A 21,707-nucleotide genomic window follows, 5' to 3' on the forward strand; every position below is an offset into this window, starting at 1 on the left:
GGCCAAGTCCGGGTCCAGATCCAGCTTGGCACACTGTGGGACATGGGCACTGAGACACAGAGGTGTTTGGTGGATCTGTCCCTGCCTTATTTATTTTTTTATCCCTGATATGTGCTTCTTGTTGCCAACAAGCATAAGCCTTCCAGACTGCTTTAAATAGCTTATTTCTTTTCTTTTGAGTGCCTTGTTCTTTCTCTTCTAATTTGTCTCTTAATATCTCTATCTGTCTGAGAGAGAAGCTGCCGGTGTTACGGTGTCCCCACCTGTCTGTAGGTGGGGGACACCGAGGTAGACAGGAATGTTCTTTATTGAATGATAATCAGCGATGGAGGGTATGGGGATACGGAGAGTCTGTATGAGGGAGATCACTGGAGGCAGGGAGGTTACTGGAGGCAAGCAGGGAGATCACTGGGTACGGACTGGCTAAACACTGACGAGCCACAGGAGACTGGAGAAACCACAGGAGACACAGGAAACCGGAGAAACACTGGATACAGGGGAAACACCGGAAACTATCGAAATTAGTTCTTTCATCAACTGGTATGAGGAGTCCTAGATATGAACGAGGTCGGACACTGACTGAGGTGAGTGGTGTGCTTTTAAGCATGCTGTGATTGGGACTGATGGGGAGCAGGAGTGTGACTGGGAGCAGGTGTGGGTGATTACTGGCTGGTTAGGCCTGGCATACCTGTGACAGTACCCCCCCTCCACGGCCAGCTCCCCACGTGGTGGCCTCTCCACCACAGGGAGCGAGCCGATCCGGGGAGTCTGGGCAGGTGTGGAGCTGGGGACCTTGGGCGGACGGCCCAGGGGCTGGCCAGGCGTGGAGCTTGGGACCTCGGGCGGACGACCAGGAGCTTGGACCCGGGTGGAGCTGGTCACCTCGGGCGGATGGCGGCGGCTGGACCTCTGGACTGGAGGCTGGCGGCGGCGGCTGGGCCTCGGGACTGGAGGCTGGCGGCGGCGGCGGCGGCTGGGCCTCGGGACTGGCACATGTCGGAGTGGGTGGTGTGACTGGAGCGGAAGCGGAAGTGGTGGGTGATGTGGCGACTGGTGGTGGAGCGATGAGGCCACGGCGCAGGATGTCCACCAACTCCTGGAACGGATCCGTGGCACTCACGCTGTCGTCTTGTAGGGGTCCGGTCTTCTGCTATGGTTACAGACAGGCAGGGGACACCGAGGTAGACAGGAATGTTCTTTATTGAATGATAATCAGCGATGGAGGGTATGGGGATACGGAGAGTCTGTATGAGGGAGATCACTGGGTACAGACTGGCTAAACACTGATGAGCCACAGGAGACTGGAGAAACAACAGGAGACACAGGAAACCGGAGAAACACTGGATACAGGGGAAACACTGGAAACTATCGAAATGAGGTCTTTCATCAACTGGTATGAGGAGTCCTAGATATGAACGAGGTTGGACGCTGACTGAGGTGAGTGGTGTGCTTTTAAGCATGCTGTGATTGGGACTGATGGGGAGCAGGAGTGTGACTGGGAGCAGGTGTGGGTGATTACTGGCTGGTGAGGCCTGGCATATCTGTGACAGCCGGTTGATGGAAACCCAAATTATTTTACCCAGATGTCCAGCTGGTCAATGCTGTGCTTACCATTATTGGTAATCATGTAGTTTATATTAGGGGATTTCAACGTGGGTGATAGCAGATTAGATTTTTCATTATCAGAAGCTTTGCTATTGTTAGAACCCATATTTATTCTTTAACCCGATTTCCCCAACTACAATAATTTCGTTTGATGTTTTAAATGGCCTCTTTTTGCTTTTTAATATTTTGGCTGGATTCTTAGGAGCACTTCTGCCACTGTTACGAAGAGAGAAAAAAATGGACCTTGAAGCTGGCTGCTAGGGGAAAGACAGTTAGATAGTTTACAGACTCACTTAAGAACGAAAAAAATTAACCCTTCAATGCCTCTAAGAGCGGGCTGTTTTATTGCCTTCTCAGATCATCTGTTTGGCATTCACACCTTTTACTTACTCAGTTTATTTATTTATTTTATTATTGTTTTGTTTGTTTTTTTCTTCACGCATTCACTTCCCCCTTTTTTAAAGATGAGTTCCAAACTACGAATCTTTAAACAACCCACGAGGGAACCTAATGAGTGAGGCAAGTGTGTGTAGAAAAGCATTGTAGAAAAGAACCGGTCTGTAAGAAATACCCCTGTCTGACAGTGAGAATGTTGTCCGAAATACTGCAATGTTTCAGTGGTCCCAGACCTGCCCTGCTGACACATCTGTCACGCACACCCCTCACAGTAGCGAGAATTGGTATACCCCGGGCCCCCTTGAATAAACTCACCAGAAAGAGAGTGCTGCCACAGCCACTAGGTTCACTGGATCACAGCGGTGAGCGAGCCTCGGACACTAAGGGCAGCAGGCCCCCTCATCTCCACCCTTCTTGCCGGGGAGGTTGAGGTACAGAGTTCCAGACTCCAACTGTGCACGGTCTTAACCTGCAGCTCTGAGCGCCAAAGTCCTCTCACATGAGTGAAAACGCAGACAATGGCAAATTGTGGTGGCAATTTCTGCGGACTAAAGAAACACTCAAGGCAACCACAAGTCTTTCTGTAGGTTTACTTTAAGCGTCTGCAGATGGACTCACAGCAGCAAAACATGCATCAGTATAATCTGCTCTGAATGAGTACAGAGGGAAAGGAGCATCAGTTATCCAGTCTTAAGGGTCAGGCTCCTCAACCTGGGGAGAAGAGTGTCCCTGAAGTCTGGACATAACAGTCACTAGGATGTTTTGTAGTTCCTTCTCATCATTATGTACTGTTCTCATCACGCAGTCCAAACACTCATACACAGATCAAGTATTGACATCAAACAATTATGTATAGCATCTGTATGTTATTATATCAGAGAGTCTGTTTGTTCTTGCCATTACACAGCACATATATATTTGCACAGCTTCCTAAACATTGCACAAGTCATGTCATGTTTATGACCTAAGCATTGTAATGTACATACTGTATATATTCACTGTCCCGCGGTAACATGTCAATTTCGCGTCTGAGGATTAATAAAGTCTAATCTTATCATAAGTAAAGAATGTTGACCGATGCCTGGTGGTTCAGGCCTCCAGAGTTTGATTATGTTGGCCACATAGTAGTAGCTGTTGGAGGGGCCATACAGTGCCCACACAATGTTTTCAAGTAAAAAACATATTTTTCATTTTGGTCATTACTCTTGTGATGAACAACATAGCAGTGTGTTGTAGGAGAAACTGCATTTTTATGAAATAATGCAGTGTAACTTGAAGTTGAACTTGACCTAGAGTATCTATGTGTGTTGTACTGTGGTTACTTGAAGAGAAAACACACCCATGTAAACAAAGTTCAACACCTATGGGTTCAGGCCTCCAGAGTTTGATGAAGTTGTTCACATGATAACAGCTCTTGGTGGAAGAGTTAATGAGATCCATGGAGGGTGAAGAAATGTCATAAAATATTTCGTCTGACTCAAAGAGTTCACTATCAGAGCTCTGAAGATGAACACACACCGTGTGCAGTTTAAGGTCAGGTATCTGTAAATGAATAAGACAATCAAATACATGTTCTATGTTAATGTAATCTTCATAGAAAGACTTCTTTTCTCAGTGTTTTCAGTTATGCTTGTAATACAATCTGCCTGTCTTATTCATTAATTATTTAATTTCTGATATTCCTCATGGATGATAAATTAAATGTAACATATATAACTCTTGTTGGGTATGCGGAAATGGGCAAATACAGGTATTTATTTGTTTTTATTATGTTTACAGTATATATTCTAAACATCTGCTTTAATTTCACCATTGTGAGCCTTATTTGGATCCACAAGAACCTCCATGAGCCTATGTATGTTTTCATTGCAGCTTTGCTACTGAACTCTATTGTTTACAACACTGCTATGTACCCAAAGTTGTTAATCAACTTTTTATCTGAACAACAGATCATATCATATTCAGCCTGTCTCTTACAATGTTTTGTATATTACTTCTTAAGTGCTTCAGATTTCTTACTGTTGTCAGCCATGGCCTATGACAGGTATGTGTCTATATGTAAACCTCTACAATATCCAACTATCATGAGAAAAACCATAGTGAGTATTATCCTGGGTTTAGCTTGGCTTGTGCCTGCTTGTCAGATTGCAGTCCCAATAATACTGAGTGCTAATATGAAACTCTGTAAATTAACTTTAAATGCAATTTTTTGTAACAATTCAATTTACAGTCTCTACTGTGTAAGTTCAAGAGAACGATCTATATTTGATGTGTTTGCTCTCGTAAACTTGGCACTTCTCCCTTTGCTCTTCATATTTTTTACATACACCAGAATACTTATAATATCCTATCGAAGTTGTAGGGAAGTCAGGACAAAAGCTGCACAGACCTGTTTACCCCACCTGATAGTTTTAATCTGCTTTTCCTGTTTGTGTGCATATGATGTCATTATAATTCAATTGGATCTGGAATCTGAATTACATTTAATAATGACTTTGCAAGCGTTTTTGTATTATCCTCTCTTCAATCCCATTATATATGGACTAAAAATGAAAGAAATCTCTAAACACCTGAAGAGGTTGTTCTGTCAAACCAAAGTGATCTAATGTATTAAAAGTGATGTTACAATAATAGTGATGTTAGTGATGCTAATGTGCAGTCATTTCTTCCATAATAATAATAATAATAATGCAGAGATGTGAATGCTGTGATCTTTGGAAGGTATTTAATGTAAGTATTTGTTTCCATGCTGAAATAATCCTCTTTGCTATTCATCATGGAAATAGTAAAGAGTTTGAACAATGAAATGACTACTCAATATGCTGCAGTTATCCATGTCAACTGCAGCTTTGTTATTCAGTCATGGGCAATCTAGCCATTTGAAGAGGGAGCATGTCACTTTCATGTCTTGCAAAGTTTCTCCCATTTGTGTGACTATTTTGTTTATTAAATTTAATATAATAAATAGGGATATACAGAGCTGCATTGATTACAGAGGCCAAGGGCAATCCACACTGCCAGCAAAGTCAAATAGGAAGCCTTAATTAAAACTGAATGAAGTCATGCCACCAGACCTCTGGAACCTGATCTACATTGAATTTTGGTGTATAGGTTCATAGCTGATTGCAACTGGAGATAAAAGAAAAATTAGGAGCCAGAAGATTGAAGTTAATTTTAATATCTTGAAATGTGTGTAAAACTGTGACATCCTAAATATCAGCAAATCTATGCACTACTCTGTTGCTCCTAGAGAGGAAATGAATTGGTTTGTTTCCTTGTCTTGTTAAAGAGCTGGACTGAGTTAGAAATTGTTGCTAATGTGGGCAGATGAAGCCCATTGAGAGCATTTTCACTAACAAAGATCACACCATTTCAGAAAGCAAGTTAGTATATTTGAATGAAAATATTGCTACAACACAACATTACGTCATCCGGCAAGGTGGCCAATCAAATGCATGCACATTCCTGGTAGATTACTTTGTAACGTGAACTTTGTAACGAGTATTTCTACTGTCTACACAGCAAACAAAGGAACAAAAGGTGAAATAATTGCTGCCGTGATAACTTTCCAGAGTTGTAAAATCTTGTCTGTGCAGCAGTGTTTAAGAGCCTTTTAAGCTTTCTATCTCATAGATCTGTTACTCAAACTGACATGGACCTGGATCACATTTCAAAGTTGTACCAGAACCTGAAGCAAGATGCCCCCCACCAATGCAGCCTCTTGTGTTGTTTAAACACAGGATGAAATGGGGTCAAGCACAAAGGGATGAACAGGGAGTTGGATGGGGAGTGATGACATGCTGGGAAGTGTGGTAGCAAGAAACCCATGGAGTGAGACTCAGTGTTTCATATGCAGAGGTGTGAGTGGGCTTTTCTAATTCTATTCAATTTTATTTATATAGCGCCAGTTCATAACATCTCATCTCGCTGCACTTTTCCTATAGAGCAGGTCTAGATCGTTCTCTTTATAATATTATTTACAGAGACCCAACAAATCCCATCATGAGCAAGCACTTGGCGACAGTGGCAAGGAAAAACTTCCTTTAAGAGGCAGAAACCTTGAGCAGAACCAATAATAATGTAATGGTAGTGGTAATATTAATATTAATAAGGTAATAATAGGAATGATAGTGATAGGAATAATAATGATAATAATAAAAAGACTAATAATAATAATTGTAGTAGCAGTTGTCGAGCAGGAATACAGGGAAGTAGGTGGCCACAGACGAGAAAGCACAAAACTACGGGAGAGAGAAGATGTTGAGTTGGTAACATGCATTAATGGGATAAGAATGCAGACAGATGGAGAGGGAGAGGAGCAGAGAGGAGCTCAGTGCATCATGGGAAGTCTCCCGGCAGTCTAGGCCTGTAGCAGCATAACTAAGGGATGGTTCAGGACTCACCTGAGCCAGCCCTAACTATAAGCTTTATCAAAGACGAAAGTATGAAGCCTACTGTTACATGGTATCTGCCTCCTGAACCCAAACTGGGATCTGATTACACAGGAGAGGAGCTTGATAACTGAAGGCTCTGGCTCGCATTCTACTTATGGAAACTCTAGGAACCACAAGTAACCCCGCATTCTGGGAGAGCAGCGTTTTAATGGGGTTGTAAGGTGCTATGAGCTCTTTATGATACGATGGTGTCTGACCATTAAGAGATTTATAGGTGAGGAGAAGGATTTTAAATTCTATTCTGGATTTTACAGGGAGCCAGTGCAGAGAGGCTAATATTGGAGAAATATAATCTCTTTTCCTAGTTCTTGTCAGTACACATGCCACAGCATTCTGGATCAAATGGAAAGTCTTAAGGGACTTATTCGGACAGCCTGATAATAAGGAACTGCAATAATCCAGCCTAGAAGTGACAAATGCATGGACTAGTTTTTTGGCATCATTTTGAAACAGGATGTGCCTGATTTTTTTGCAATGTTGCGTAGGTGTAAGAAGGCAGTCCTTGAAGTTTGTTTCATGTGGGAGCTAAAGGATAAATCCTGATCAAAGATAACTCCGAGGTTCCTTACGGTGGTGCTGGAGGCCAGGGCAATGCCATCTAGAGTAACTATATCTTTAGATAATGTGTCTCAGAGGTGTTTGGGGCCAAGTACAATAACTTCAGTTTTGTCAGAGTTTAACATCAGAAAATTGCAGGTCATCCAGGTTTTTATGTCCTTAAGGCATGCTTGAAGTTTAGTTAACCGATTAGTTTCATCTGGCTTGATCGATAGATATAATTGGTTATCATCCGCATAACAATGAAAGTTTATGGAGTGTTTCCTAATAATATTGCCTAGAGGAAGCATTTATAAGGTGAATAGAATCAGTCTTCAAGATGGCTGTGACTATAACTGTGGTAGGATTTTGATGACCAGTGGTTGAGGATTCTGATTCTGTTGGGATTTACAAATGATTAAAGGGGCACCAAACTGTGTAGGTGCAATCAATTAGATTTGGCTATCAACATTATCAAGGATATTCATAAATAATAACTTTCATGAAGAAAGTCTTCAGGGGTACCTGTCACGGACTAACAGGCAGAGGACACCAAGATAGATGGAAATGTCTTTATTTTAGATGACAGCCAGCAATAGAGAGTGTAGAGATAGGTAGAGTGGATCTGGGGAAGTTTACCGGAGGGAAGCCACAGGAGACCGGAGAGACCAAGGAGGAATGGAGAAACCACAAAGGACTGGCGATGACACGGAGGACTGGAGAACACTCGGGGAACTGGAGAGACCACGGGGAACTGGCGAGACACAGGAATAGTCTGGTGCATGGAGTCCTATCCACAAACAAGGTTGGACACTGAGTGTGGAGAAAGGAGTGAATTTATCCTGGGTGTGATTGGGGCTGATTAAGGGCAGGAGTGTAATTAGGAGCAGGTGTGGGTGATTATGGGCTGGTGAGGACATGATAGGCTGTGACAGTACCACTCTTCTAAAAGAAGAGAAATGATTGAGTCTCATAAAATGCACTAAACTATAAATTTGGAACTCTGTTTAATAATTCAATTAATAACTATAACTAAAACTGTAGGTTGAATGATTTGGAGTTCAACATAGAAGAGGTTGGCAAATTACTCACTCTTGTGAAACATTAAAGAAACCAGCATAATTATACACAAGCATTTATTTAGGATAAACAAAGCAAAGGAGCTGTGTGGAGCATAACATAAACTAACATCAACTTAGCGGTGGCTGAGAACTAACTCTAACTAAGTTAACCATGGAGAATATCACAACAATAAAACCTCAATGAAAACACATCTGTCATAAGAGCTATTTTCAGGGCCCAAAAACAGAACTGGGTTAATTGGACGGTTTTTATTGTGCAGATTATTGCAAGTGCGAATGAATGCAGGATCCGGCGTCACCCGTGGCCTCCCCGAGGATTCGACTGAGCAGAGTCAGAGGCGTGACTGACGGCACTCTGGACGGAGACAAGGTGGGCTGGCTCTGGACTGGCGAGCGTAACAGGAAGGCTGAGCCGACCAGGCGGAGGATTCGTGAAGCCGGGCGTGTGGTGTGGGTAGCTGGCAGTGTCCGGAGACAAAGATCAGCCGGATGGCGAGAGTGGCGTGGTAGCTGAGGTCCGGGTGATCCGACAGGCAGACTGAGGCGGTGATCACCGGCAGAGCAAGAGTCTGAAACAAAGACAAACGGAGTTACCACCGAGGCAATAGGCAAGAAACAAAACCGAAACTTCACTTCTCTCAAGTGCAGCGGGTGCTGTTACATGAGACTTGTACGTATGTACGGGGGCAATCTGGTGTCGGTAGTGTGGAGGTGCCTGGTCTATGAATGTCCATCAGCAATGATTGAAGACAGGTGTGCCGGTAATCAGTCGCAGACGGGAGATCAGGAAGCCGGTCCAGAACACAGACACACACGCACACACCAGGACAGAGGACAGCCAGAAAACACAAGGAGAGACAGGTACACCGAAGCATACAAGGACCGGGGGTGCCCTGTAGCCCACCATGACAACATCAGTTATGTCACATGTACAAAAGTTAAACAGTCCTTTGCTTAGCTACGTACACTGTTACTCTATACTATGCCAAGTTGTTACGTTACCTGTCTGTGGGAGGGAAAAAGAGGTTGGTTTGGACGTGCTGCTCCATTAGCCAGTGGTCCATCGGTTGTGTACGGGCCAGACGGGCAAAGAATTGCGGTCTGATGCAGTTGGATGCGGTCTGTTGTCCCCCTTACAGGTAGCTCAGCGCTAACTTCCTTTACTACTTTTAAAGTTTAGCTGGCAGGCTTTGTGTAATAGCCATTGCCGCTAAACTTTGTTGCAGAGATCTAGCAGGCCTTTGCAGCGCTGCTGTACAATCCAAGAGTTTGGTTCTGCTGCATGTTTACACAGCAGTGGTGTTGGGTTGAATATAAGGTTTAAGGAAATCAGACAGATATGAAGGGGCGTGCCCATTCACAATTTTGTAAGTCATCAGAAGCGCCTTGAAGTCTGATCTGACATGGATTGTTACGATACACAGAGATTCTGGACCCAAAGGCATGACTGACACAGATGGAGATGAAGTGATTAGTTTCAGTTTCTTGTAAAAGCAAAGAGAAATCTGTCATGGTGGGCCACAGAGCCCCCCCGGTCCTTGTGTGCTTCGGTGTAACTGTCTCCCCTCGTGTTTTCTAGCTGTCTGTTGTCTGTCCTGGTGTGTGCATGTGGGTGTGTCTGTGCTCTGGGCTGGCTTCCGGATCTCCCATCTGCGACTGATTACCGGCACACCTGTCTTCAATCATCGCTGATCGGCACGGTTCTTATACCAGGCACCTCCACACCACCGACGCCACATCGTCCCCCGTACATACGTACGAGTCTCATGTAACGGCTCCCGCTGCACTTAAGAGAAGTGAAGTTTCGGTTTTGTTTCTTACCTCGGTAATAACTCTGTTTGTCTTGACTCGTTGTTTCAGACTCTCCCCCTGCCAGTGAACACCGCCTCAGTCTGCCCGTCGGATCATCCGGACCTCAACTACCACGCCACTCTCACCATCCGGCCGATCTTCACCTCCGGACACTGCCGGCTATCCACACCACACGCCCGGCTTCAGTGATTCTCTGGTTGGCTCGGCCTTCCCGTTGCGCACGCCAGTCCAGAGCCAGGCCATCTTGTCTCCGTCTGGAGTGCCGTCAGTCACGCCTCTGACTCTGCTCAGTCGGATCCTCGGGGAGGCCACGGGTGACGCCGGATCTAGCATTCATTCTCACTTGTAATAATCTGCACAATAAAAACTGTTCTATTTATCCAGCTCTGTTTCCGTGAGTTCCTGCATTTAGGTCCTGAAAATAGCCTGCTACGACAGAACGATCTGGCCAACATGGACCCAGCCTAACTTAGATCGGATCAATTAAAGGAACTGGTGCTGGACTTGTCCAGCTTGGTGGAAATGTGGGGAACAGCCAGCAGCGAGCAGGCCAGGTTGGCAGCTAAAACTACGGCGCGTTTTGCTGTCTCCTGCACACCCTGGCTGTGGGACTCACTTTCGGAGTGGGCAAAGATTTTTGTGTCAGCTCCTGGCTCCCGGCTTGACTCTCGACCCACCAGTCGTCAACCTGCACCCCGGTCTGCTGGTCTCCAGTCAACACATCAGCCTACTAGCCAGGAGGCTCCTCAGCATGTTGCTGTCCTAGCGCCCTCTGGGAAACCCTCCAGGAGGAAGGGTGGCTCGCCTGCCCCGCTGCCTAGCTGCTCGCCTGCCCCACTGCCTAGCTGCACGCCTGTCCTCGCCGCCGCTGGATCGCAGCCGCCAGCTCTCATGCCTCTGCCGGACCGCTGCAGCCTCAGTCGCCACCATCACGCCGTGCCGGACCGCAGCCGCCTCAGTCGCCACCATCACGCCCTACTGGAACACAGCAGTCATCGAAGCAAACAGCAACCCCTGCCTGGTGGCAACTGCTCCCCGCTCCCATACTCCCTGCTAGATCGCAGTTGACTCTCTTCCCGGCTGGACCTCAGCAGCTCCCTGGACTCTCCGCAGGACTTCAGCAGCTCCCTGGACTCCCTGCTGGATCAACATGGGATCAACGTGGGAGTCCCTGCTGGATTGCAGCAGCCTCCTCCAGTCCCTGCTGGATTGCAGCAGCTCCTTACTCCCAGCCCTGAGGTTCTGAAGACGGCGCCATGTCTGGAGGCCCAGTCGACGGCGTCTAGTCCAGCTGCTTCGAAGCCATTCTGATGTACCTGCCCTGCTGGGAGAGAAGCTGGCAGCGCTGCAGGTGGATGCCCCCCTTGTGTCCTGGATTGTGGACTACCTGACTGGCAGACCACAGCACGTGCGCCTGCAGCACTGTGTGTCGGACAGCGTGGTCAGCAACACTGGGGCCCCTCAGGGGACTGTTCTCTCTCCCTTCCTCTTCACCATCTACACCACAGACTTCAGCTACCACACAGAGTCCTGCCACCTTCAGAAGTTTTCTGATGACTCTGCTGGGGTGGGATGTATCAGCGGTGGTGAGGAGTCTGAGTACAGGGCTGTGGTGGGTAACTTTGTTTCATGGTGTGAGCAGAACCATCTGCAGCTCAATGCGACAAAGTCAAAGGAGCTGGTTGTAGATCTACGGAGGGCCAAGGCACCAGTGACCCCGGTTTCCATCCAGGGGGTCAGTGTGGACATTGTGGAGGACTACAAGTACCTGGGAGTACACTTAGATAACAAACTGGACTGGACCAAGAACACTCAAGCTGTTTACAGGAAGGGCCAGAGCCGCCTCTATTTTCTGAGGAGGCTGAGGTCCTTCAACATCTGCCGGACAATGCTGAAGATGTTTTATGAGTCTGTGGTGGCCAGTGCTATCCTGTATGCTGTTGCATGCTGGGGCAGCAGGTTAAAGGTAGCGGACGCAAACAGACTCAATAAACTGATCCGTAAGGCCAGTGACATTGTGGGGGTGGAGCTGGACTCTCTGGCGGTGGTGTCAGAGAGGAGGATGCTGGCCAAACTACACGCCATCTTGGACAGTGTCTCCCACCCGCTCCATGACGTGTTGGTCAAGCAAAGGAGCACCTTCAGCGGAAGACTTATCCCACCAAAAAGCACCACAGAGCGCCACAGGAAGTCATTCCTGCCTGTGGCCATCAAACTATTTAACTCCTCCCTCTAAGGGTTAGTCTGTTTGACCCTAGGTCTTGACCCTAGGTCACTAAACTGGACATTGAGCATTACATCTCCGCCAAAATTAATAATAATTGTGCAATATTCTGTGTACTACTCCCGTGCAATATTAGTTTTCCCATGTTAGTTTTTCTTATTTATTGTATTGATATCATATACCTCTATTACTCTTGACAGTACATGCACCTCCGCTTATTACTATTACTTATTACATATTTGGTGACACTGTATTTTATACTGTACTTTCTTCATCAACCAGTAAACCCACTTGGTACTCGACACTTAGTTTATCTTACACTTATACCGACCTAATACTTAATTTATTTTCTGACCTGTTTTATAGTGTTTATAGTGTATCATATCGTTTTCTAGTACTTCTCCTGTGTGCACTGACAAGACAAGCTACTGTAACAAAGAGTTTCCCTACGGGGATCAATAAAGTATTTCTGATTCTGATTCTGATGTACAGTCGCCTGCGCCCTGTCCTGCCATTCCGGCGCCATGTCAGGATTCCCTGACACCAAGTTCTGTTGTCCAGTTGCCGGTCCCATGTCCTGCCGCCACGCTGGCTCCAGTCCCTGCTGGATCGCAGCAGCCTCCTCCATTCCCTGCTGGATCACAGCAGCCCCTTGCTCCAGTCCCTGCTGGATCGCAGCAGCTCCTTGCTCCCTGCCCTGAAGTTCCCAAGCCGGCTCCAAGCCCAGTGGCCCCTTCGCCGGCTCCAAGCCCGGCAGCCCCGTCGCCGGCTCCAGTCCCTGCTGAGTCGCAGCAGCTCCTTGTTCCCAGCCCTGAAGTTCCGAAGCTGGCTCCCAGTTCTGCTGCTCTGTCACTGGCTCCCAGCCCTGCTGCCTTGCAGCAGCCTCCTCCGGTCCCTGCCGAGTCGCAGCAGCTCCTTGCTTCCAGCCCTGAAGTCCCGACGCCCGGTTCTGGGGCCCGAAGACGGCCCCATGTCTGGAGCTCCCGACACCGGCTCCCAGTTCTGATGCTCCGACGCCGGCTCCCCGTCTTGCTGTTCGGAAGCCGGCTCCATGTCCTGAGGCCTCGTCGTCGGCTCCCTGTCCAGCTGCACAGACGCCGGCTCCCTGTTCTGCCGCCTCGGCGCCATGCCTTGATGTTCCACCGTCGCCGGCTCCATGCCCTGGTGTCCAGTCACCAGCTCCCCGTCCTGACGTCTCGTTGCCGGTCCCCGGCCCTGCTGTAACGTCGTTGGTCCCTGAGCTGATGGGCAGGCCTCCAGAAGGATTCCGTCCTCCAGAAGGGTTCAGCGTCCGCTGCCGGCCTCCAGAGACTCTCAGTCTTCGCTGGCCTCCCGGAGGGTTCAGCGTCCGCCGCCGGCCTCCAGAAGGGTTCCGTCCTCGCCGCCGGCCTCCAGAAGGATTCCGGCCTCCAGGAGGGTTCAGTGTTCGCCGCCGGCCTCCAGGAGGTTTCAGTGTCCGCCGCTGGCCTCCAGGAGGTTTCAGTGTTAGCCGCCGGTCTCATGCGACCCTCCATCCTCCTCGCCGGCCTCCGGTAACCATCCACTTGTGCCATCAGCATCCTGCCAGGTCTCCGGAGGGTGTCCCTCTTTGTCACAGACCTCAGGAGGTCAGCTCGGCACACGTCCAGCTCCCGGGCCGTCTGCCCGAGGTTCCCCGTTCGCCAAACGTCCAGCCCCCGGACCGTTCACCGAGGGCTACTGCTTGGTCCTGGTCTAGCATTCATTCTCACTTGTAATAATCTGCACAATAAAAACCGTCCTATTTATCCAGCTCTGTTTCCATGAGTTCCTGCATTTGGGTCCTGAAAATAGCCTGCTACGACAAAACCAGGTGTGTAGAAGGAAAGGCCGGGAGCCGATGGACTAGGTGAGGACGGCTGGCTGGCGAGTGACTGATGAGAGTGAGCAGGCAGAGCGAGGACAGCGGGCTGAGGTGGAGCAGAGAAGAATCCGTGGTGAGATCTTCCTGGAGAGCCGGTGAGTACCTGCAACTCACCCTGCTAAAGCAGACAGTCCAGTCAGGACGGCAAGAAGAATAGAGGAAATGCCCTTCCACCATTCTAGACCATCAGAACTTCAGAGATGAAATCACAGTGTGATGGAATACTATTACAAGGAGAAAAAATAGTATCATCCACTTTTCAAAACTGCATGTTGAAGCACATTCACACCGAACACATGGGCATTGAAAGGCGCAAGCAAAGGGCAAGGATGTCCTTATCTGGCCCAGCATGGGTAAAGATATCACCACCCCTTTGGAAAAATACTCCATATGCCAAGAACAACATGCCTCAAATCTAACCTCTTGTCAGATACCAAACAGGCCATGGCAGACCATCACAACTATTCACATAGAACAGTGAGGACTTCTCATTTGTGTTGGAGTATTTTAGCCGATAGTTGGAGTTGGAAAGATTACGTAATGGCGCACATGCTAAAGTAAAAGAGGTCAAACAATACTGGAACTTCAGGTCTCCAGAGTTTGATGAAATTCTTTATAACTTAGTATCGATTGTTGGTGGAAAGTTTTTAATGAGCTCCTTGGAGGGTGACGCAATCTAATAAAAACTCAAACAGTTCACTCCCTGAATTTTGGAGGTGAACACACACCAAATACATTTCAAGGTCAGGTATCTTTTTAATGAATAAGACACCAGTACAGGTTAGATGTCTGTGTAATCGTTAAAGTGATACTCCTTTTTTGAATTATTATTCATGGAAACTGGTTATGTAATCTGCCTGTTTTATTTTTGACCATTTATTTTAGAAAACATTAATGGATGAATTAAATGTTACATATATAACTCTTGGTGGGCATGTGGAAGTGAACACACACAGATACGTTTATTTTGTGATTATGTTCACAGTATATATTCTAATAATCTGCTGTAATTCTACCATTGTGTACCTTGTCTGGAAACACAAAAACCTTCATGAGCCTATGTACATTTTCATTGCAGCTTTGTTACTGAACTCTGTTCTTTACAGCACTGCTATCTACCCAAAGCTTCTGATTGACTTTTTATCCGAAAAACAGATCATATCTTATTCAGCCTGTCTCTTTCAATTTTTTATATTTTACTCTATAGGTGGTTCAGAATTCTTACTGTTGGCAGCCATGGCCTATGACAGGTATGTGTCTATATGTAAACCTCTGCAATATGCAACTATCATGAGAAAAACCACAGTGAGTATCTTCCTGGTTTTAGCGTGGCTTCTGCCTGCTAGTCATATTGCAGTCCCAGCAATACTGAGTGCTGAAACTAAACTGTGTAACTTTACTTTAAAAGGAATATTTTGTAACAATGCAGTTTACAGTCTTCAATGTGTAAGATCAAGTGTAATTACTATCTATGGTTGGGTTGGTTTATTAGATCTCACAGTTCTCCCTGTGCTCTTCATAATTTTTACGTACACAAAGATACTTATTATATCCTATCGTAGTTGTAGAGAAGTCAGGAAAAAAGCTGCAGAGACCTGTTTACCCCACCTGTTGGTTTTAATCAGTTTCTCCTGTTTGTGTGCATATGATATCTGCATAGCTCGAGTGGAATATAATTTTCCAGAAACTGCACGCTTAGTAATGATGTTACAAGTGGTTTTGTATAATCCATTGTTCAATCCGCTCATATACGGGTTCAAAATGAAAGAAATTTCTAAACACCTTAAAAGGTTGTTCTGTACATCCAAAATCATTTGATGTATTGACACTGATTACTAATGTACATTCTTTCAGAAATAATCATACATAGATGTGAATGCTTGAAATGTATTTAATGTGCACATGCTTTGCTGTGTCCACAGCAAACAGGGCTCTGGGTGTATTGAAAAATTTTAATATTTAAATTCATTAATATAAATTGTATTAATGTCTTAACAACGCTGAAAGTGTGTACATACCTGTGTTCCAGAAATGTTTCATTCTCATTTTATTGCACATTACAGATTGTAATTTGCCAACATGTGTATTTCAAAGAAAGTTTATCACAATATTTGCAGTTCCCAGCTATTCCACTGCTGCACACGCTGACTCAGTAAAAAAAAATCCTTAATTTTCATTTCAAACTGTGACTTTAGACCCTGTGTACTTGGACTAATAGGAAAAGAAAGATTGTGTACGTGCATGAGGGTTTTTAGTGTGTGGCGGTCGGTGCTCTGACATCTGACTTGAAAATCAAGGCAGAAGTGGCCTTTTGACAAGACTGAAATGCTCCAAAAGGTCAATGTTGACTGAAGCTTTGCCAGTCATGGGACCTGAAGGCTCTGGCTCCCATTCTACTTTTGGAGACTCTAGGAACCACAAGTAACCCTGCATTCTGGGAGCGCAGTGTTTTAATGGGGTTGTAAGGTGCTATGAGCTCTTTATGATACGATGGTGTCTGACTATTAAGAGCTTTGTAGGTGAGGAGAAGGATTTTAACTTCTATTCTGGATTTTACAGGGAGCCAGTGCAGAGAAGCTAGTATTGGAGAGATATGATCTCTTTTCCTAGTTCTTATCAGTACACGTGCTGCAGCATTCTGGATCAACTGGAGAGTCTTAAGGGACTTATTCGGACAGCCTGATAATAAGGAATTGCAATAATCCAGTCTAGACGTAACAAATGCATAGACTCGTTTTTTGGCATCATTTTGAGACAGGATGTGCCTGATTTTTGCAATGTTACATAGGTGAAAGAAGGCAAACCTTGAAGTTTATTTTATGTGGGAGTTAAAAGATAAATCCTGATAAAAGATAACTCCGAGGTTCGTTATGGTGGTGCTGGATGCCAGGGCAATGCCATCTATATCTTTAGATAATGTGTCTCGGAGGTGTTTGGGGCCAAGTACAATAACTTCAGTTTTGTCAGCGTTTAACATCAGAAAATTGCAGGTCATCCAGGTCTTTATGTCCTTAAGGCATGCTTGAAGTTTAGCTAACTGATTACTTTCATCATCTGCATAACAATGAAAGTTTATGGAGGGTTTCCTAATAATTTTGCCCAAAGGAAGCATATGTAAGGTGAATAGAATCGGTGCAAGCACAGAACCTTGCAGAACCCTGTGACTAACCTTGGCGTGCACGGAGGACTCACCATTAACATGTACAAACTGAGATCGATAGGATTTAAACCAACTTAGTGCAGTTCCTTCAATGCCAATTAAATGTTCCAATCTCTGTAATAGGATGTGATGGTCGATGGTGTCGAATGCAGCACTAAGATCTAACAAGACAAGTACAGAGACAAGCCATTGTCTGATGCAATTAAAAGGTCAGGTGCATCACAACATCCCGGATGAAGCTATTGTACTCGACGGGCAGAGCGTGTTCCAAGCTGGCTGAACACGAGACTCTGGTAAGATGAGATGAGGCAGACTGTGTTATTTTCAGGGTTTTTTAAAAAATTGTTTTAAATTTTCAGTTGCAGTTAGGTTAGGTATAGGCAACAAAACTACTTGGTCAGGTTTAGGAAAGATCATGGTTTGGGTTAAAATAATAAGACAACATCGGACTTTTGGTTTCACACGGGACACGAACATGAACAGTGGCTTTCTGGCAGAAAGCCCTGAAGGCAAACTTCACCCACGTGCAGAAACAACACACACAAATCTCGTGAGTGTTTTGCAAATCTAGGGTTACCTTCTAGACATGACCAAGATGATGAGGTGGCTATAGGACAGGTGGTGACCAGGTGGGTGGGGAAATGAAGAGCATATGTCATCTATCTTTTTTTACAAAGCATTAATGTAGACTAATGCGAGATGTTGCCTGATGAAGAATGCATTTTTCTCAGGCCAGCCCAACCATTTTACAAGAACCAGCTTTTTATGTCCTGATCTTTTTCTGGCCAATATTTTTTCTATTTTGAACACTTTGTTTTTATCGATAATCACTATTTGTAACTCTGATTCATAAAATGTGCCTTTCAACGCTTCACAAGCACAATCCTTTAGTCTATATAAAGGTGGATCTCTGGCTATGCTTCAACATGATATATAACAGGACCTGTAGTGCTGGCCCATTGCGACACAAACTGTACCCATTGATCCCCTCAAATTCTATTTTTAATTCAGACAACGCAGCAGTTGTAAGATCACCCACTTCACGTCTCTTTTTGGGGCTAAATTCACATCTGTATCGCCCAGGACGACCCTGATAGACATACCTACAAAATCAGCAGTTTGGGGGAGATCACACATATGTTGGATGCCATAACTGCTACGTGTCCTTTGCTGCTCAGAAAAAAGGTGCAGAAATGCCCACTAGTGACCATTACTTATATATTCACACTGATAAACCCACCCCCTAGGATGGGCATAAGCAACCCCTACAGACATGCCCAGACACATTCCAGGGTTAGACAGTGCACGTAGGCGTGTGCGTGCATGGGGGTCATATACTACTCACATGCCCCACCAGATTTTTGATATCTGGATTTTTTTTTAATTACCATTATTTTTTGTTATGTAGTTATGATCATTTTATATTATGAGTCAAATGTACTCTTCTAATTATGCCATAGATCATAACTCAAAAAGTCACACACCCCCTTTCCCTAAGGTTAGTAGAGCATCAATCCCTTTTTCAAACATGTGAATATTAATTGCAATTAGGAAGTGAACTTGGAGAAAGTTAGGGATTCCTTTTGGAGTCTTGCAGACAGACGTTAATAGACATGAAAATCCCACTCTTGGCTGGGATTATTGCCCCCCCAGTTATATCAGTATGTGTAACGTTAGGTGTGGTTACAGGTTATATGTACTATGTATGTTGTATGACACTATGACACTGCTATGTGGTGATGGGAACAATCTCATCTGTACTCATGCTGCTTCCTATGCATTGTGTTTGAAAATACAGCTATTACCATGTCGGCAGGTTCCTTTCATCTGTGGCTTTATAGTCTATGTTCTCTAAATTAATTTGCATTGTGGATATAGTCTTTTTGTAAATTTATACCCCTTAAAAATTTGTAATGCTCCCCCAGAACTTTGGCTTGCATGATGTCCCTGGGTTTATGCGTGATGCTAAGTCACTTAGAACTATCTTAAGCTGGTCGCTGGTGGGCAGGTGAATTTTAAGACGTTAACCAAGTGTTTTTTGTGTCTAAACCAGATCTTAACAACAATGTTTGAAATGCAGAGATTTAACATTGTTTGCAGAAACATAAAATGCCAACATTATATTCTGGCGATTGAGTTGAATATAAGGTTTAAGGAGATCAGACAGATTTGAAGGGGCATGCCCATTCACAATTTTGTAAGTCATCAGAAGCGCCTTGAAGTCTGAGCTGACATGGATTGTTACGATACACAGAGATTCTGGACCCAAAGGCATGACTGACACAGATTAGTTTCAGTTTATTGTAAAAGCGAAGAGAAACCAGGTGTGTAGAAGGAAACGCCCGGAGCCGGTGGACTAGGCAAGGACGGCTGGCTGGCGAGTGACTGATGAGAACAGGCAGGCAGAGCGAGGACAGCGGGCTGAGGTGGAGCAGTAGAATCCATGGTGAGATCTTCCTGGAGAGCAGGTGAGTAACTTGGAGGCAGGTGAGAGGAACGAACCTGGACACAGGGAGTCAGAGAGTTAGTCAGGAGTTCAGAAAATATGCAGACAATCTTTCAATGAGGTAAGTCAGAGGCCGAGGCGTAGTACCACTTGGGTAAATGGACGATCTGGGGAAGACTAGTGAGAAGAGCCGGGTAGATATACTTCCAGGTGATGATTGGTGGATGGCGAGCAGATGAGTAGCAGGTGTATAAGTCTCTGACTGGAAGACGGTGTAGTCCCTCATTCGTCCAGGAGTGTTCTATCGTAGAAAAGGTTTCAGTCGTAGTCATCTGGACACTGTTTTCAGAATCAAGACGTTTCGGCTCCCATCCGGAAGTCATTCTCAATTGTGAAAAAATTGGACGGGAACTGGAAATTTAAACTACTGAGTTACATAAGCCCTGCCCTCAGGAAGGAATCTGCCTGAGTATCTGTAAATAGCTAGTTTCACCTGAAACTGACCTAATAGTTTCAAGATGGCCCAGTAATCAGGCCTATTGTTCTCTGGCTGCATCTACTTCATCACTGCTAAGTGCCTGATTAGCATGTGATAGGCGTGACCAAGGTGATACACTCTGATAGACTTTGGGCAGATTAAATCTCAGACCACCATTTCTGTTCAAAGAGGGGTTCTCTTTCTTCACAAAAATGGCTTCCTTGACGCCCCGTTCAAACCAACTCTTCTCTCTACTAAGAATCTTCACCTCGCTGTCTTCAAATGTGTGGTTTGTAGCTTTTAAATGCAAATGCACGGCGCTCTGTAATCCTGAGTTAGCGTGTCGTCTGTGCTGATAAAGTCTTTTGTGAAGTGGCTGTTTGGTTTCGCCTATGTACCGTTCTTTGCAGTTTTCCTCACTGCACTGAATGGAGTAGACAACATTGCTCTGTTTCTGTGTGGGTAACCTGTCCTTAGGGTGAACGAGTTTCTGTCTTAAAGTGTTGCCTGGTTTAAAGAAGACAGGAACATCGTGCTGTCTAAAGATCCTTTGTAGTTTTTCAGACAGTCCAGACACATAAGGAATGGAGACACCGTTCCTTCTTGGTTCAGTTACACTTTTGTCCTGTTTTTGGCTCTTTTAACTTTGTTGATAGCCCAAGTAGGATAACCACAGGCTGAGAGTGCATTCTGGACATGCCTTTCCTCTTTCTTCTTACCCTCTGAGCCTGTGGGCACTTCTTTGGCTCTGTGCTGTAATGTCCGGATTACACCCAGCTTGTGCTGTAGTGGATGGTGTGAGTCAAAGAGCAGGTATTGATCCGTATGTGTTGGTTTCCTGTACACTTCTATCTGGAGCTTTCCGTCCTCTCCTCTGAGAGTAGAACAATCAAGAAAGGCCAAGCGGTTCTCTTTTGCATCCTCACGCGTGAACTTGATGTTGGGGTCCACCGTATTAATATGCTCTGAGAACGCTTCCAAGTCTTGTTTCTTGATTTTCACAAAGGTGTCATCCATGTAACGGTACCAATGACTTGGTGGTGTGCCCGGGAACGAGGATAATGCCTTCTTCTCAAACTGTTCCATGTACAGGTTGGCCACAATGGGAGAGACCGGAGAGCCCATAGCACAACCGTGAATCTGTCTGTAGAAGTGTCCCCGGAATTGGAAGTAGGTTGTGTTGAGACAGATGTCTAATAGTTTACATATGTGTTCAGGTGTAAGCTTGGTCCTTTGCTGCAAGGTGGAGTCCTCCTGCAGTCTTCTCATCACCGCTGACACTGCTTCTGAGGTTGGGATGCAAGTGAACAAGGACACTACATCATAAGAAACCATAACGTCATCTGGGTCCAACTGGAGATGTTTCACTTTGTCCACAAATTTCTGTGTGTTTTCCACATGATGTACTGTGTTCCCCACCAACGGAGCCAAGATTGTAGTCAAATGTTTGGCTATGTTGTATGTGATGGAATCTGTGCTGCACACGATGGGTCTGAGTGGAACATTCTCTTTGTGAATTTTGGGAAGGCCATAGATGCATGGAATGGCTTCCCAGGGTATAGTCTGTAGTACAGAGGCCTGTCTATCACCTCCTCCTTCTCAAGCTTCTGTAGACAGTCTATAACCTTCTT

The 21,707-nt window shown here is 45.4% G+C and overlaps 2 protein-coding genes and 1 long non-coding RNA gene across 3 annotated transcripts; 2 read left to right on the forward strand and 1 right to left on the reverse strand.

The window, feature by feature from the left end:
* The first annotated feature begins 3,495 nt into the window (after positions 1-3,495).
* On the forward strand, positions 3,496-4,694 carry LOC122885174 (olfactory receptor 6N2-like). Its single transcript, XM_044215899.1, has one exon. It carries the CDS (start codon positions 3,687-3,689, stop codon positions 4,605-4,607), a length of 921 nt encoding a protein of 306 aa, XP_044071834.1. The 5' UTR covers positions 3,496-3,686; the 3' UTR covers positions 4,608-4,694.
* Positions 4,695-13,596: 8,902 nt separating this feature from the next.
* Positions 13,597-16,007, forward strand: LOC122885173 (olfactory receptor 4D6-like). Its single transcript, XM_044215898.1, has one exon. The coding sequence runs from the start codon at positions 14,887-14,889 to the stop codon at positions 15,808-15,810; it is 924 nt and encodes a 307-aa protein (XP_044071833.1). The 5' UTR covers positions 13,597-14,886; the 3' UTR covers positions 15,811-16,007.
* Positions 16,008-18,221: 2,214 nt separating this feature from the next.
* On the reverse strand, positions 18,222-19,935 carry LOC122885183. Its single transcript, XR_006380060.1, has 2 exons — positions 19,746-19,935; positions 18,222-19,654 (listed from the first exon to the last, which is right to left on the reverse strand). It is a non-coding gene; the product is annotated as an uncharacterized LOC122885183 (long non-coding RNA).
* Positions 19,936-21,707: the final 1,772 nt, after the last annotated feature.

Source organism: Siniperca chuatsi, linkage group LG12 (assembly GCF_020085105.1).
Source record: "Siniperca chuatsi isolate FFG_IHB_CAS linkage group LG12, ASM2008510v1, whole genome shotgun sequence".
NCBI lineage: Eukaryota > Metazoa > Chordata > Actinopteri > Centrarchiformes > Sinipercidae > Siniperca > Siniperca chuatsi.

Coding starts and splice junctions, on each gene's coding strand:
- LOC122885174 (XM_044215899.1), top strand. CDS start 3,687: ATGGATGATAAATTAAATGTAACATATATAACTCTTGTTGGGTATGCG.
- LOC122885173 (XM_044215898.1), top strand. CDS start 14,887: ATGGATGAATTAAATGTTACATATATAACTCTTGGTGGGCATGTGGAA.